The 17208-nt window shown below is 54.8% G+C and overlaps 2 protein-coding genes across 3 annotated transcripts; one reads left to right on the top strand and one right to left on the bottom strand.

Annotated features, from left to right (window-relative positions):
- The first annotated feature begins 441 nt into the window (after positions 1 to 441).
- CDC20 (cell division cycle 20) lies at positions 442 to 6131 on the top strand. Of its 2 annotated transcripts, none has more exons than XM_036753445.1 (8): positions 442 to 539; positions 3833 to 4023; positions 4142 to 4287; positions 4402 to 4630; positions 4719 to 4915; positions 5030 to 5124; positions 5313 to 5541; positions 5638 to 6131. In XM_036753445.1, the coding sequence occupies exons 2-8, from the start codon at positions 3843 to 3845 to the stop codon at positions 6058 to 6060; spliced, it is 1500 nt and encodes a 499-aa protein (XP_036609340.1). In that variant the 5' UTR covers positions 442 to 539; positions 3833 to 3842; the 3' UTR covers positions 6061 to 6131. The 2 variants fall into 2 exon arrangements, with proteins under 2 accessions (XP_036609340.1, XP_036609339.1); XM_036753444.1 differs by lacking the exon at positions 442 to 539 and adding an exon at positions 1640 to 1767 and having other exon boundaries at positions 5638 to 6129.
- A 185-nt stretch (positions 6132 to 6316) lies between these two features.
- Positions 6317 to 12008, bottom strand: ELOVL1 (ELOVL fatty acid elongase 1). Its single transcript, XM_036753283.1, has 8 exons — positions 11579 to 12008; positions 8431 to 8493; positions 8166 to 8356; positions 7880 to 7960; positions 7721 to 7777; positions 7526 to 7631; positions 7297 to 7433; positions 6317 to 7076 (listed from the first exon to the last, which is right to left on the bottom strand). The coding sequence occupies exons 2-8, from the start codon at positions 8474 to 8476 to the stop codon at positions 6864 to 6866; spliced, it is 831 nt and encodes a 276-aa protein (XP_036609178.1). The 5' UTR covers positions 8477 to 8493; positions 11579 to 12008; the 3' UTR covers positions 6317 to 6863.
- Positions 12009 to 17208: the final 5200 nt, after the last annotated feature.

The raw sequence follows: 17208 nt of genomic DNA, 5'->3' as shown, positions 1-17208 counted from the left end.
GCTCCGGTCGGTTGGCCCCGCCGTCTGGCCAGGCACCACAGCTCCGCCACGCCCCCTCGGGTACCCTGGTCCATCATTAGCCACCTCTACACATACACTCGTCTCCATGCTCCGCCTCTGTCTCATATCCGGCTCTTCATTGGCCCATCCCCCCATGTGGCCCCGCCCTGTCCCCGCCTTAGCTTTAGCCTTGGTCTCTCATTGGTCCTTTCCAATGAGACCACGCCCTCACCTCAGCCCCAGTCTCTCACTGGCCCTAGTCCCTCGTCAGGCCCTGCCCCCGTCGACGTCTTCGCTTCCTCTGCTCTCTGCACCATGCCCCTAGCCTGACTGGGGTTGGCCTCTCGCGAGGAAGGCGTGTCTCGGCGGAAGTCCCGCCCCTAGTCCCGGAGCCAATGGCGGACGGCGGTTGCGACCGTTGGATTTGAAGGGGCCAATGGGAGCGCGGCGGGAGCCTTCAAATGGCGGCGGCCGGAAACGCCCAGCTGGTGCTGGCAGTGGAGGAGAGGCGGCGGAGGACGAAGCGAGATCGGGCGGAGGTATGAGGTGGCCAAGAACCGGGAGCAGAAGGCTGGGGGAGTGGAGAGGGGCGCCGAGCGTGGATTAAGCGCTGATTATGTGCCATCCTGGACGGGGGCGCGGTGGGAGCCGAGGTTAGATCGAGGTCAGGGCTTGCTGTGCAGAGGCTCAGATGATCGCGGGGTCGATGCTGGAGCCCGTGGGAGCCGCAGAGGTCTGAGTGAGAGAGGGAGGAAGGCCTGAGGCGGGGCGGTCCGCAGGCATCCCCCCGGGGTTCGAGGAGGCCGCCCCAGGGCGAGCAGAATGCGGCCGGCCCGACAGGTGACGGGCTTCCCGGGGCGGAGTGGTGCATTCCTTGTTTGGGCGCCGGAGCCGCGCGGGCAGGAAGTGGGGACCGCCACCGGCGGGGGGGGGGGTGGTGCTTCATGGTAGGTGGAGAGGAGGGTGGAGCCGGGAGGGGGGCGACGCGTCTCCTGCCCTGCATGCGGTGGGGCGTGCCTAGAGCAAAAGGAGGGGGTCTGGGGGAGGGGGCCTGGAGCAGCGGGGGTCCTGAGAGAGTGGGGGGCTCCAGGGCCAGAGGGAGGGGCTGCTGGTCCATGTCTTTGTTCTGTTCTGTGTTTCCCGTCTGCTTTTTAATCTGGCTCGGGCCAGACCCGGGAGTGTTGTGGGCAGCGTTCTGGACATCTGGACGTCTCTGTTCTTGGGCACCGTGAAAGGGGCCTGCCAAGGGGGAGCCTCAGTAGGGCAGCCAGCGGACTGTGTTGTCTGTGCTCGAAAAGAGGAGTAGCCCCTCTTGTGGACAGCAAGATATTCAGAATAAACGGGGAGACTTCACGGGACTGAGCTTGGGAAAAAACTCAGGCCTCTAAGGAGTGGAGGAGGGCAGGAGTTCCAGGCGTGGGGCACAGCCTGGGCAAAAGCACGAAGATGGGGGGTGAGGGATGGCGAGAAGGCTAGTTTGGCTGGGACACACAGTGTATAGAGTCTCCTTTACCAAGGCTGGAAAGGTAGGTTGGAATCCTGTTGGGCAGGGCTTTAAATTCCAGCCTTGAGAAGTTTATATTTGGTCCTAGCTCAAGGTAATAGGAAACCACTGCAAATGACACCTTTTTCATTTTAGGAAAATCATTTTGGTGGCTGTGTGGAGGCCGGAGGCAGGGAGCCCCACCAGGAGAAAGTTTAGTCGTCCTGGGGAATAGAGAGAAGGGGAAAGGTGCAAGAGATGTGTTGGGGAGGCAGACTGAGGAGGTGAGGCTGGATCCCTTAGCAGGAAGACATTTGCAAGAGGGGAGTTTAATTTTGGGAATAGAATGAGCTCTTTTCTGCACAAGCTGAGTTTGAGATGCCTGTGGGACATCTAGTTCCAAATGTCCAATGACAGCTGGGTCTAAAAGTCTGGGGGTTGATGGGGTCACCAAGAATGGAGTAAAAAAGCGAGAGCATCTCCCCTCCCCCCACAGTGGCAGATCCTAAGTGCTGCCTTGCTCTCTGGTTGTAGATCCAGGGCTTAGCACATAGTAGGTGCTTATTAAATGTTTATTGGCTGACTGGGGCTGTGAGAGGCCAGAAGCGGGAAACCAGCTGCTTAGTGAGAGCTTAAAAGTGGTCCCAGGCCTCCTTCTTCCCCTCCAGATCTGCAGCCTGGGCCGTTCTTCTCTTCTTTGACCCAAAACAGCCGAGATGCCGGGCCCCTATCTACTCCCCTTCTCTGACATCTGGGTCTCCTGATTGGTCTCCCACAGCTGCCAAACTGACCGTGTCCCTCTGTTCTAGAAGCTTCTGGGACTCCCCATTCTCTACCTCTACAGTAAAATACAGGCTCCTGTTGGCCATTTATTCATGGCCCTTCGATCCGGCTTCAGCTGATTTTTCCCTGCCTAGTACATTTTCACCTATTTGTTATTGCTTGTACATGGCGTTCCATCTCCTGCTGCTGGACCTCCACAGTGCCCGTTCTCCCCACCCCCACCCCCCTTTGAGAGAAGCCTGGCCTACAGCACCTTTTCTTGTCTTGATGCCCATGCCCTCCCTGCCAGGCTGCCCTGGCAGTATTCTGCACCAGCTGTGTTTCTTGAGTGCTGCTTCTGTTCCATACTTGTCTTTATATCTCCAGACCAGCACATAGTGTTTGGTCCTGCGCTTGACCCAGAACTCCCTCTGGGCTCTTTGGCCTAGTGCTCTTCCTACCATTGACTGGGCTCTCCTTCAGGGAGAATTCAGTCAGTCCTTTTTTAGTTGCCTCCAACTCTTTGTTACCTTATTTGGGGTTTTCTTGGCAGAGATACTGGAATGGTTTACCATCTTCTTCTCCGCCTCATTTTCCAAAGGAGGAACTGAGGCAAACAGGATTAAGTGACTTGCCCAGGGTCACACTGCTAGGAAGTACTAGCTAGATTTGAATTTAGGAAGCTTGAGTCTTCCTGACTCCAGGCCTAATACTAATCTCTTCCATTCTTCATCTTGTTCCTGCCTGCAGCTCTCTTTGGCCTTAAGCTTCATTTTACACATCACGGGTCTGACTGTAGGAGGCAGCTCTGGGGGTTGGTCTGGAAGTTCCAATGCTGCCTTGGTAAAGGAGGGAGCCAAACAGCCCCCTGCCTCCCAGGGCTGTTGGGAGTTTCGGTGTTTTGTAAGCCTTGGAGTATTCTCTAAATTCTAGCTATTACTATATTCTCAAGACAGGGAGGCTTAATTTTTGTATGACATGGACTCCTGTGGCATTCTGTCTGGTGAAACCTACAGAGGCCTTCTCGGAATGTTTTTTAAAAGCATATCATGGATAGCATTACAAAGGAAACCAATTCTATTGAAATACAGTTATTGCTGTAGTTTTCCAAACAAGTTCGGCTCCCAGATGAAGCCTTAAGCCGTGGGAGTCCTCACCTTCCTGTAGATAAATCCTCTGGCCTCACTTTTAGGAGGTGTTTCTTCCCTTCTGTCCATACCTGTACCTTCTTGCTTTGCCGTCCCCTCCAACAGGCTGCTCTGTTTTGAGTGATTTCTGGCCTGCCTCTCCTGCTTCCTGTCCTTATGCTGTTGATTTTTTGAACCCAATTCTAAGTTCAAGTTAATCTTATTAGATTCCAGCCTTTTGAGATGTCTGCTGGGCATTGCCACCCCATCAGCCTTGCCTCCTCTCTACACCAGATTCAGTCTGCCCCCTTTCTGTCCCTCGCTTGTCATTCCTGTCCAGACCCTCACATTGTTCCCGCTGCCTCAGTAGCAGCCCAGGTCCTCCTGATGGAGGGCTTCCCTTTGCCCTGTACCTCCTCAGGAGCTCTGATGGACAGCTGCCGGGCCTCTCTGTTCCCAGGTCCAGTACCATGGCACAGTTTGTATTTGAGAACGACCTGCACTCCCTGCTCCAGCTGGACACGTCTATTGCCAATGCACCTCCTGCTCGATGGCAGCGCAAAGCCAAGGAAACCCCTGGGCCCCCCCCTTCCCCAATGCGCACAGCCAACCGATCGCACAGCTCTGGGAGAACGCCAGGCCGGACTCCTGGTGAGAACATCAAGGGGCCTGGACCTGGGAGGGGAATATATGGAAAATGGGCCTTTTCAACCTGGCCTGGGAGTCATGGAGAGGGGTCAACCTTTCCAGCCTCTGTCTGTCTTCTCAGGCAAATCTGGTTCCAAGACACAAAGCACCCCTAGTAAGGCAGGTGGGGATCGCTACATCCCCCATCGAAGCACATCCCAGATGGAGGTGGCCAGCTTCCTGCTGAGCAAGGAGAATCAGCCAGCCAACCACACACCCACCAGGAAGGTAGGGGGGGTGGGTGGGTGTGTGTGTTGGGGGGGGGGACCCCAGGGTGGGGGTGGCAGTGGCCTGCTTGTTGTGTGAAAAGCCAGTCTGGCACCTTGAGTCTGCCCTTCTCAGGAGCAGCAGAAAGCCTGGTCCTTGAATCTAAATGGTTTTGATGTGGAAGAAGCCAAGATCCTCCGGCTCAGTGGGAAGCCCCAGAATGCCCCTGAGGGCTATCAAAATAGCCTTCGGGTACTGTACAGTCAGAAGGCCACCCCGGGTTCCAGTCGGAAGAAGACCTGCCGCTATATCCCCTCCCTTCCTGACCGCATCCTAGACGCCCCTGAGATTCGAAATGACTACTGTGAGTGGCCTCAGGAAGCTTAGGGGTGTGGGACAGGAGGGCTCAGTAACCCTGGATACAGCTGCCCTCTTTCTCCTCTCTGCCTCAGACCTGAACCTCATGGATTGGAGCTGTGGCAACGTGCTGGCTGTGGCTCTAGACACGTCTGTGTACCTGTGGAACGCAGGCTCGGGGGAAATCCTGCAGCTGCTGCAGACAGAGAGGCCAGGGGACTACGTGTCCTCTGTGGCCTGGATCAAGGAGGGAAACTACCTGGCCGTGGGCACCAGCAGTGCAGAGGTTCAGGTGAGGGCCAGAGGTCCCCTGATGGGAGGCAGGGCCTCTGAAACATCTCCCTCCCCCAAAGTAGAGACCTCAAGGGGAGCCCTGACCCCCAAAACTCCTTCCCTTCTTCCCTAGCTTTGGGATGTCCAGCAGCAGAAACGGCTTAGAAACATGAGCAGCCACACAGCACGCGTGGGTGCCCTGGCCTGGAACAGCTACATCCTCTCCAGGTCTGAGCTGGGCCCTGTCCCTGTGAATGCCCACCTGCTCCCACTGGCTCCCTCCCTTTCACACCACAGCTATCTTGTCACAGTCCTGCTGGGTAGAAGGGGCAGGGTCGTTTGGACAGATGGGGACCCTTTCCCTCAAGGGAGTAAAGGGTCTCAGTGTCCCATCCTTAGCTGTCTCCTCCTCCCAGTGGGTCTCGGTCTGGCCACGTCCATCACCATGATGTCCGAGTGGCTGAACACCACGTAGCTACACTGAGTGGACACAGCCAGGAAGTGTGTGGCCTACGCTGGGCCCCAGACGGCCGATACCTGGCCAGTGGCGGCAATGACAACTTAGTGAATGTGTGGCCCAGTGCCCCGACTGACGGGGGCTGGGGTCCCCTGCAGACCTTCACTCAGCATGTTGGCGCAGTCAAGGTGAGAGGCCGGTGCAGCCAGAGGCGGGATGGCCCAACCCTAAGCGGGGCTGCCACTCTCCTAACCCTTGTTTTCTCCCTTCCCCATCCCCACTAGGCTGTGGCCTGGTGTCCATGGCAATCCAACGTGCTGGCCACTGGAGGTGGCACCAGCGACCGGCACATCCGGATCTGGAATGTTTGCTCAGGAGCATGTCTCAGTGCCGTGGATGCCCAGTCCCAGGTGTGTGCCATCCTCTGGTCCCCCCACTATAAAGAACTCATCTCTGGCCATGGCTTTGCCCAGAACCAGCTGGTCATCTGGAAGTACCCAAGCATGGCCAAGGTAGCCGAGCTCAAAAGTCACACGGCCCGAGTCCTGAGCCTGACCATGAGCCCTGATGGCAGCACCGTGGCCTCGGCCGCTGCCGATGAAACCCTCCGCCTATGGCGCTGCTTCGAGCTGGACCCTGCGCAGCGGCGCGAGCGCGAGAAGGCCAGTGCAGCCAAGAGCAGCCTCATCCACCAGGGCATCCGCTGAGGCCAGCCCCGGCTTCCCCCCCTACCCACTGGGTTTTATTTTTCTAATAAAGACATCTGTCCCCTGCCTCCAGCTGTCCTCTCTCAAACCCCTACAGGTACCGCCTAAGGGGGCTCAGGAAGGCCACCTTGTGACTACTTGCCCAGGTTCCTCAGACACTGGGCCTTGGCCTAGTCTTGAGACACAATCAGTGAATAAATTGCAGCCCAACTGTCCCCCCAAACACACGCTTACCAGGCATAGCACACAAAGACACTGGTGTTTCTTGTCACTTTAATTAAGACACGTGTGAGTGAACAGCCCTTGTGGGCCGTCTTCTCCCTGCCCCAGCCCCTCCAGCAGTAGGGCAGATATGGGGTGAGAACAAAGTCCCCGATGACCAAGGGAAGATTATTGCTGACCTCTTCGATGTGAGAAAAGTTAAAAGGCCACAGGCCTGTGGTTGGGGCCAGCCCTGAGTATTCCCTTTCCCCAGACAGGCTGGCCCAGGGTAGGGGGGAAGGGGGCATGTCCAGCTCAAGCTGCACCCCCACCCCCAGGGCTGTGCTGTGGCAGAGGGCAAGGGAACCCCTGTGGTTAGGGGTAAGGTACAAGGAGGGGGGGTGGTTGTGGTCCCTGTGTGCCAGCTCATAGGAAGAGGGGAGGGTCCGGGTCTGTCCCCCTGCTCTAGCCAAATCCTGTGACCCACCAGCAGAGACTTGAGACATGATCCACAACCCCCCTGCCCAAATGGTAAGGCTGCCCTCAGTGCAGCCCCGAGGCACTTAGGTGGTGGGCGAGGGCTGGGGTGAAGCCAGCTTGGCTCAGTTCGCCTTGACTTTGGGCACCCCATTCTGCTGGGCAGCCTTTGGCAGCCGTTTGCCCTTGGTATAGGACTGATACCAGAAGTTGGAGAAGAGCACAAAGAAGATGGTGCCATACATCCAGATGAGGTGGATGATCACAGGGTACTGGTAGTCACAGCTGGGCAGGAAATAATACTGAGAGATGTGCAATGAGACCAGCACGAACTGGATCTGGGGGGAGAGAGGGCTGGGCTCAGGGCCAAGGGCCAAGGGCAAGGGCTGGGCTTGGGACTGGGATGTGGAGAAGCCAGAAGGTGAGAGATGGTGGAGAACGGGATAGAGGGAGGGTAGAAAATGGAGGAGAGGCCAGAAGGAGAGAGATGGAGGGGAAGGAAAGTGGGGAAGAAAGGTGGGAAATGGAGGAGCCCGGGAACAGGGAGCAGCTTCTCACCAGCTGGATGGCTGTCATGTGCTTCTTCCACCAGAGATAGGGCTGGGCTGCTGGGCCTAGAGCAGACAGCCCATAATACAGGTACATGATCACATGGACACAGGAGTTGACCATGGCATGGAAGGAGCCCATTCCTCCTGGGAAGCAGGAAGCGCACAAAAGTTGGGTCAATGGGTCTAAGAGAGCCAGCAGCCTTTCCAAGCCCGCCACCATCCTGTCCCCTCCTCACCTGGGGCCACCCTAACGCCCCACCACCAGCTCCAGGGCAGCACAGAGTGATGGAAGACATGCAAGAAAGTCACCTGACCGTCCTTCTTTCGAAGAATAAAGATTACCTGGAGGGGGAGGGGGAGTGGTCAGGGCTGAGGCCTGGCTTCCCCCAACCCTGCCCTGGCCACCCCGAGTCTCACCCACGAACACTCACCGTGTCCATCAACTCGATGAATTTTGAGATGAGAAAGAGCCAAGCCACACGAACCATCTGCAAGGTGGAAGGAAGGAGGCCCCCAGTGAGGCCCCCCGGCCAGTTCTAGCTCCCCGCTTGAAGGCACCTGGCACCACCCCTACCCAGGGTTCAACTCACCCGAATGGCCTCAGGCTTCTGGGAAAAGTCCACAGGGTCACAACGCCATGTGTAGGTGCTCAGCCAGCCAGACATCAGGAACTGGAGCAGGTGGGGGGACAAGCCGGTCAGAGGGGCTGTTCCCTTCCTCTGACAACCCAAGGCCCTCAGAGGGCCCTACTCTGCCCATCCCTGCTTCCCTGCCAAGCTAGATACAACCCTCTTCAGTTCACTGTGGGCAGGGGACAATTAGAAGGGGCAAATGGGCCAACTGCAGCCCCTCCAGAACAAGGGCCCCTCGCCTCACCTCATATACTATGTAGAGGGAGAGGGCCACCAGGGAGAAGTTGTATATGACCATGAAGCGGCGAAGCTGGAATGGTTTCCTATTGGCCATGAGCCGGGGCCCCAAGGACAGCACAAAATAGACATAGGCGAGGAGGATGGAAGTCATGAGCAGCGGGGTGTCCATCAAGGGGTAGCCCTGGAGCCGGGGATCTGTGGGGATGCAAGCACAGGGTCAGGACTGGGGGCTGGGGGGAGGGGGAAGGTTGGAGGGGCTGAAGTCTCACCTGCTCTTTTCATCACCTCATGATACAAGTTCATTAAGGACTCCATCCTGGCTGGCTGGGCTTCTGGGAAGGGAAGCGGAGAGGAGTGAGGGTCAGACAGGGTCCACAGACATCCCACTGCCCTTCAGGTGCAGAGCTGTGAATAAGCTGCCCAGGGACACCTGGGTCCTCTGGATAACCAAGATCAAAAGAAGTGGGGATGGCCAGAGATAGGGGAAAAGAAGCAGAGACAAAGAGGCAGGGGAGCGTGGAGAGGGAAGGAGATCGGGTGCAAATTGAAGAAACACCGAAGGGTGATGAAGCCCGGCCAGAGAAGGGTGAGTGGAGAAGAGCCCAAGCACGGCCACGGGAGAGAAGCCAGGGCACGCCTGGGGGCCTCCTCCTTCCTCCCGTTCACCTGCCGGGCTTGGGGTGGGGGGCAGGGTCGCTCTGTCGCCCTTCCTTTCCCTGCCAGGATCCCTGTCCTTGGTTCCAGGTGCTGTTCCCTGCCTGCCTCTCCCTCGCTGTCCGCCCACCTCTCCTCTGCCTGCCTGCCTCTCCCTCGCTCCTTCCTCTCTGGCTTCCCTGTCTTTGCTCCTGGCCCCAGCCTTCTCCCTCCGCCCGACCTCCTCTGCTCTCCCAGGTGCTCTTGCCCTCCTCGTCCCCAGAGCTAGGGAGTCTGGCAGCCTGGCCCACCAGCCCCACTCTCTCTTCTCTTGAGTCCTGTCCCGTCCGCTCTCCAGCCGGCTCACCCACCTCCTAGCTCTCCCCGGCCAGTTCTGAGGTGTTTGCCGGCCGGCAGCTGCACCTGTCTGACTAGATCAGGCGGCAGCCCCGCCCTCCACCCTCGCAGGGCGGGTCCGAGGAGGATCCGGGCCACAGGTCAGCCGCCTGTGGGAGTGGTACGGGGGGGAGCAGGGGGGCGTGGCCTGCGCCTGCCAGGATTGGGAAAGGACTCACTGCCCCGGTCCGGACCCCTCCCCATCCACATTCCCAACTGGCCAGACAGGCTCTCACCTGAAGGGTGCCTGGCAGGCAGGAAGGGCTGGGAGCTCACACGGACTAGCTGAGCCCCTGGGTCTGGGCCCAGCCCTGTAGTGACCTGACACACAGCAAGGGGAACACAGCCTTGCCCTAGGACGGGTTAAAGTGGGGAGCAGTAACCCCCTCAGTGTGCCCCCTCTGGGGGCCTGCCCAGCCCCAACCCTGAGCAGCAACCTCTTCTGAGTGGGTGTCAGGAGTCCCTGGCATGTAAAGAGGAGGGGAGCAGCCACCCCCAAATCACCCCCTCCTGGAGGGAGGGGTCCCAACAAGCAGGCAGGAATGTCAGAGGAGGGGCAGCCACCCTGGGCCCTCCGGAATTCCTTGACTGGCCACTAGCCAGGCCCAGATACACAGAACAAAGACAAATTGATCCATGAGTGAGTGGGCTGTAGAGTCAAGAGTGGGCTGCAGACACATGCAGAGAACCCATGAAAGATGCAGAAAACCAGATAGGGATGTCACCCCACACAGACAGACACACACACACACACACACACACACAGGTAGGGACATAAGCATGCACTGGCTCCCTACTGCCTCAGAGGCAAATCCTCCCTCTGGCATTTAAAAAGGCCCTTCACAATCTGGCTCCAGCCTCTCTCCCCACATTTATTGTATGTTTCTCTTTTTCATGATCTTTATTAGTTCTAGCCCACTGGCCTTGGGCTTCCTCATACGAGACACTACATCATCTCCCAACTCCACGCCATTATAAGAAGTAGTTTATGCCTGGGACACTTCTCACTTCCACCTCCTGTTTGGTTTTAGCTGCCTTCAAGGCTTAGCCCAGTCATGGGCTGGATCCCAGATCTCCAGCTGGAAGGGTCATCCACCTAGTCCATCCGCCCAGCTGCTGATGTCTCTCCCCTCACAGCACCACCCCCTTTAGTTGGTGTCTTCTGTATTTGTCAGTATGTATTTTGTTTCCCTGAGGAGAACATAAGGTCATGGAGGGTGGGGACTTTCATTTTTGCCTTTGTAGATCCTCTGCCCAGCCCAGTGCCTGGTACAGAACAGAGGATGTGCCTAAGGAACCTATGTGTGCATTCATGAATGAACAAATGAATGAAGTTCAGAGGAAGGGGCTGAGAAGTCTGCACTGGCCTGCACACCTCGATACTGTTGCCCAGCATATGGAAAAGGGGAACCAGGACAGGTCCAAAACCCAATGCCTGGCCTTATCTCCCAAACTGCCTGCCATACCCCTAACCTCCACGAGGGCAGGAGGGGATACTCTCCAAGCCTGACAGTCAGGTAGGCTCTGTTCCCTTCTCAGACCTCTGGAGCAGGTGCTGCAGGTGCTCAACAAAAACTTGTGGGCAGAGTCAACTGACAGTCAGAGGCCAGGGTGCCTAGACTGGGCTCCCTAGGCAGTTTGCCAAGCCCGACCTCCACCGCCCTCCTCACCACTACACCCGCCCCTTCACACCCCTCCAGGACCCAGCCTCTCTCTCTGCCTCCTCCCTCTTTCCCTGGTGTGATGCGGGAGGCAGGAAGGCTGGCCCATCGAGGCCCTTCTGGGAGTCCCATTGGCCTAGAATGCCGAACGAGGGCTTGCCTCCGCGGTGGGGGCGGGCGCCACCTGAAGGGGAAGTTTGTGTCCCCAGAGGCCTCGGGGCGGGTCCCGGTCCGCTCGCACATGCCCGCGGCGCGATTCCCGTCCCGGGCCCCACGCGGGCACACTCTCGCTCTGGCAGTGCCAGTCACGGTCAGGGTCACACTCGCACGCACACGTGCTCCTCCCCACCTGAGTTCGGAGAAGGCCCGGGGCCGCTCCCAGTGGGGTACCAGGCGGCCCGACCCCACCCCCTGCGGCGCCGCGAGACTCGGGCCCCCTCCCCCTTCTCTCCCTCTCTCTCCCCTTCCGGCCCGGGCTGGCCGGGGAAGGGAACTCGGGACGCGAAGGATGGGAAAGGGGGAGAAGGAGGGCCCAGCTGGGGCCCCCGGGGGGAGAGGGGACAGCAGAGGCCGAGGGAAGGGGTGCCAAGGCAAGGGGGCCCAAGCCGGGTCCGGAGGGAGAGGGGCAGATATACGGAACCCCGCCCTCCCGCCCAGCGCCTGCCCCCGCGCCGAGCCGCGCCCGGAGCCCGAGCCCCGCCTGCCCCGCCCGGACCCAAGAACTCACCGGGCCGAGCAAGCGCGCGCAGAACTCCGCGGGGCGGGCGGTGGGACGGCCGGTCGGGCAGGGGCCGGGGGCGGGGGGAGGGCGGAGGCGGACCAGCTAGTGGAGGGCCAGGCCGGAGAGAGCAGGAGGAGGGCGCGCCCAGAGCGAGGGCGAGGGGAGTCCGTCGGTCGGTCGGTCGGTCAGGACGTCCGTCGGTCCGTCCCAAGGCCAGCCCGGCCGCCACTTCCTCCTCCGCCTCCTCCTGCTCCCGGAGCTGCCGCCGACTTTCTGTCACCCCAGGGGGAGGGCGCCGAGGCCGGGCCCGAGGGGCGGGGGCGCCGCTGATTGGGCCGGCCCGGGCCTGGAGGCCTGGCAGGGCAGGGAGGACTGGGAGGGCTGGGAGGGCGGGCCTCGGCTCGGCTCAGCTCAGCTCAGCTTGGCCAGCCCTGCCCAGCCCAGCCCGGCTCCGCCCGGCCCACCCCGACCTCGGGGAGGGGCTTAAGAGGGAAGGGGGGTACGATCTTAGCCCGTCCGGAAGCTTTAGCCCAGCACCCCCCCCCCAGGTGGCCCTCCCCCGACGGTTCGGTTCAGCCTATTCGCTCCCCCCGCCCCCCACTGACAAGCTCCTAGGTCTGGCCCACCCGACTGGGACCTTCTACGGGCCTGTTTCTTCATCTGTACAGCGAGGGCCTTGGACTCCATGGCCTTCAAGGCCCCTTCCAGTTCTAAGGCCATGATGCCAGCCAGCTGTGATCCTAAACATCTCCAAGGCCAAGGTCAATCCCATATAAACTTCACTCGAAGCCATTCGCATCGGACTCGGATGGCGCCCAACGTTCTGACACTGTCATGGCGGGTGGGTTGGGAGTCTCCCGGAGGAACTGGGCATGTTTAGCTTGGAGAACCCTCGAGAGGACAAACAGCTAACCCTGATTCTGAGCTGGCCTCAAGCATGGAAAGAGCTCTTCTATTGAGGGGAGATTTCTCTTGTTTCTCTGGGCCCCCCCCCGGGGTCAGAACTAGGAGTTATGGGAGAAGTTTCAAAGGGTCTCGTTTTTAAGAACTTCCCCAACATTTAGAGCAGTCCCAGGGAGCTGCCCGTGGAGGTGGTGAGCTCCCGATCCTTGGAGATCTTCAAGGAGAAGACGAAGAACCACTTGTATGGTGGAGCTGGGATTTCTTTTGCGTTTGGGTTAAACTGGATGCCTCCAAATTCCCTTCCAGCGCTCAAATCCAAGGATTCTCAACATCCTGGTCAACTTTTTTGGAAGGTGCCAGCATTTGAACCTGTACTGCAGGTGCAATCTGAGCAGAGTTTTGTGAAGCCACTGGGACCCTGGCTAGGGACGTGAGGCTTTACACTAACCCAGGGGAAGCACCAGCCTCCCTCCCTCTCGCAGGCTGACTCGTAGGAAGCCTGCAGTCAACCAAAACCCTTAGGATTTTTTTCTTTGTTTTGGTCCAGACGTGTAATTTCATTGGTGTAGACCTGTAATTTCCACTCCCTGTGTGGAAACTCCCTCTACCAAAGCAGATAGGCAACTACTCTGCAAATTAAAGTCTTAGAGAGGTGATATTGCCAATAACATAGCAAACACCAGTCTTGAACCCAAGTCTTCCTAAAACAAGGACGGGTTTTCTGGTCATTACTTCATGTCCCCTCTCTGCTGATGTTTTTTCCCACATGAATTATTATCTTGTCATAGCTACACTTCCCAATCCAATATTTATAGAACTAGTGTGTTTTGTTTTAACCAACTACAAGACCAATGATAATGACTGCCATTTTATACGGCGCTGGAAGGTTTGAATAGCACTTTACACGTGTGATTTCATTCGATCTTCCCCACCATCCTGTGAGATAGGCATCATTATTATGCCCATTCTACAGATGAGATAACAGAGGCTTAAACAGGTGAGGGGACTGGTCCAGAGTCATACAGCTAGTAAGTGTCTGATTCAGTTTTTGAAATCATGTCTTCCTGACTCAAAGCTCAAGGTTTCTAAGATACCACCTACTAAAATGGATCTTACCAAATGCATAGGAGAACAATGGGAGTTCAAAAGCCTAGTGTTTTAAACACCCAAAATACAAACTCCTGGGAAAGGACTCTTTATTTGACAAGAACTACTGGAAAGCTGTTTGGCAGAAAGTAGGCTTATACCAACATACTCATTACAACATACACCGCAATTAGTTTCAAATGAATTTTGGTCCAGACTTGGGATTTCATTGAATTACTAACAAGGAAACTCCTTCTGCCATTGTAGATAGGCATCTACTCTTCAACTGGTAATCTTAGAGAGTTGCCTGGGACACTGAGAGATTAAGCAGTTGACCAGGATGTTGAAGGGTTTGAATATCAAAGGTCACATCAAACATAAACAAACAAAAAACCAACAACAGCCTAGAGGAGAATAGCTAGTCACATCTTCCATTAACTCTGATTAGGGGGAGAGGGGTGCAATTCATATTAGCACAGACAAAATCTATGCAACTAGGATAATTTTAAAATGTGTGTGGCAAAGGAGGAGGGATGTTTTTAAACAAATATCTTTGATAAAAATCTGACTTCCAAAGTTAATAGAGAATTGACCCAAATTGATGAGGCTAGAACACAAGATGATGAATGGATGAGGGCTTAAATCATATGAACAATTTTCAGAAGAAGAAATTCCAACTATCAACAACCATATGAAAAAATACAATGTTGAGTCTTGAAGAAGATAAACACACTAATATTAGAGTGCTGGACCTGAAGGCACTGAGTTCAAATCCTGCCTCAGACATTAACTAGCTATTCAGCCCTGGGCAAATAAATTAACCTCTGCCTCAGTTCCCTCCTTCGTATGATTTGGATAATAATAGTACCTACTCACAGGGTTGGTGCAGGGACCAAATAACAGTATTTGTAAAGCACTTTGCAAACCTTCTAGCACTATATAAATGGTATTAATACACTTGATGAAACTGTGAATTGGTCCAACAATTCTAGAAAACAATTTACAATTATGTGAGAAAAATACCAGACCTGTTTATATCCTTTGATATCGCAATCCCACTGAGTGAGTTTATATCCTAAGGAAGGCAATCATAGAAGATAAAGGTACCACATATGCCAAAACACTATTTGTAATAACAAAAAAACTGGAACAAACTGTGTGTTCAATGCCTGGGGAACGGCTGAATGATTGTGAAATATGAGTGTAACATAATATTATTTCACTCTAAGTAATGATTAATATGAAGAATCCTAAGCAACATGAGAAGAGTTACATGAACTGATGCAGAGGAAAGAAATGAGAATCAGAAGGACAACACATACAGTGACTACAATTAGGTCAAATGAAAGTACCACAAGAAGGTAGCTAAAGGCTAAAAGCTGAGATCAGATGTGAGGCCAATGTTGATTGGTTCATTCCTTTTTGTTAAGAAATGCTCAAATGAAGACTGCAAAGTTGAGGGCAGAGATTGTCTTTTGCCTCTTTTTGTAGCCCCGGCACTTAGCACAATGCCTGGCATATAGTAGGTGCTTAATAAATATTTACTGATGTAACATCAGTTGTTTTTAACTGAGTTGTTTTTGTTTTTTTAAATGGGGGGGTGCGGCAGGCACATTTTGAGTTTATCATTTTCCAGATAGTAACTGATGTGTCAGAACAAAATGAGTGAATACAATTTGATGGAATGGGGAGATCCACTAGAGATAAATTGTCATTTTTCTTTTTTAATTGTAGATTGTAACTCATTTTTCCAGTGTGCTCCTTCTACAAGTCAGACCAGTTCCTTTGAGATAACTTTTGCTGGTTGAATGTTTAGCTAGTAATATCAGTTATATTTGTGTGCCCTTTTGTTCAATATCATCCAATTCTTTGATCATGCATAGCTCGTAAAGTTGGGGAGGAAAGGGTTATTGGTTTGTTTTTCTTTTCAGCAGGTCTAGAGGGCGTTCCTTAATTTAGTGAGATCCTTATGGACTAAAGGTCCTTAGGCCTAGAAACCCCCAGTAATTAACCCCAGCTAGCTAATCCCTATGGGGAGTTCTGTTCCGGGTTTGCCTGACCCGATGTTCTTCCTTGGCACATTGACCCTACCTGGTTTCTTGTTAAGTCTACTGGAAGTTTGGATTACCCTTGCAGTGGCAGAGTTCCACTGGGGAAATTTCAGGTGCCTTTTGGTACCAGGCCCAAGGACCCCTGGAGAAATTTTAGCATGCTCTGTGTAGAAGGGGACACCCAGAGCTTTTCTGAGTGACCTTCAGGACTACAGCCCAGCTGAAGGACTCACCTGGCAGCAATGGGATTAGTGCCACATAGGAACTGAGATAAGTTGAGAGCCTTCTTCCCCAGAGACCAAGGTGGTGTAGGTGAGTGTATGCCCCAGAGGTATTGGTGGTGGTGGTGGGTGGGTGGGGTAAATGTTTGTATTTTGTTCTTGCTCTATGAAATAAAATGTTGCTGGTCTCACCCTGAGTCTCTTGTGCTGACCTACATCTCTCGGGTTAGTCTATTCTAGACTTTTAAGGTTCAGAGTGCTAGATCTTCAGGGCCTTCTCAGGAACAGAGTAGTAGGGCCTGGGCTGCCTTGGTCTGAGTGCTGTCATCCCTGCTCTGGCAGCTGCTCCTCCCTGGAGTTTCCAAGGTCGTCATGCTTTCTGACCTCTCAGGGATCCTTCCACTCTAGCTGAATCCAGCTAGAGGTCTTTGCAGGCTACGTGTGTCTCTGGCCCATGGTGGAAGCTGGGCTTCTTTGCCTCATCTGCTTCACTGACTTTGTTCAGTTCCTCCCTTCTTCTTGCCTGTGGACTTCTGGCTGACTTTTTGTGCAGTTCTGGGGTAAGTGGTTGAGAAACTTTAGTTTCTTGGTGCATTTCCTGATCATTGTTCAGATGGGTGTAGATTTCAAGTTTTTTGCAGGAGAAGGTATGTGGGAGAATGATGGTCTTCCTTGGTAGCTGCAACTTTTGGCCACCTTTAGCCACTGGCCTAGCTCATGCAACTGAGCATCTGGTGTGGTTGCAGCCCAGAGTAGGGTGCCAAAAACTGAAGGAACTGGGAGCGTTTAGCCTGGAGAAGGGAAGAGCCAAAGGGGACATAATATCTATCCTCAAGTATTTGAAGGTCTGTCCTGTGGAAGGGGGATTAGGGTTGTATTCTTTGGAAGTACCATGAGCAAAATGGATGATGGGGAGTGAGGAAAGGCTGCAAAGAGGCAGATTGGGGCTTAATATCGAAAAGTTTTTCCTGGCAATGAGAGCTGACCCCAAATGGAATGGGGTGCCTGGGGAAGTGATAAGTTCTTCATCTTTGTAGGTGTGTTGGTGATGTTGTACAAGTAATCTTTGTCTAGGCATGCTTTGAATGAAACGGTCATGTCTATACCCTGAGACCCTCCAAGTTGGCTGGATTTATTGATGTGTACTGGGATGGGGGTGTGGAAGGATAAAGGGAGTGGGTGCAGTGGGTGCAGTGATCCAAGATGCCTTGGAGGGTTTGACTAGGTTCATGCGTGAGGACAGGCCCACTGACAAATGGAGGGAATTCAGGATTGCAAACCAGTTTTTCAGGGGAGATGATGACATCAGTTTCAAATATTCTGCCTCGAAGGTGACAGCCCAGCTTCCAAGTGATGTCAACAGACAGTTGAAGAT

This window comes from Trichosurus vulpecula, chromosome 4 (assembly GCF_011100635.1).
Source record: "Trichosurus vulpecula isolate mTriVul1 chromosome 4, mTriVul1.pri, whole genome shotgun sequence".
In the NCBI taxonomy this organism is placed as follows: Eukaryota; Metazoa; Chordata; class Mammalia; order Diprotodontia; family Phalangeridae; genus Trichosurus; species Trichosurus vulpecula.
The sequence above is the reverse complement of the archived record's forward strand: the minus strand, read 5'-3'. Positions and strand labels throughout refer to the sequence as shown.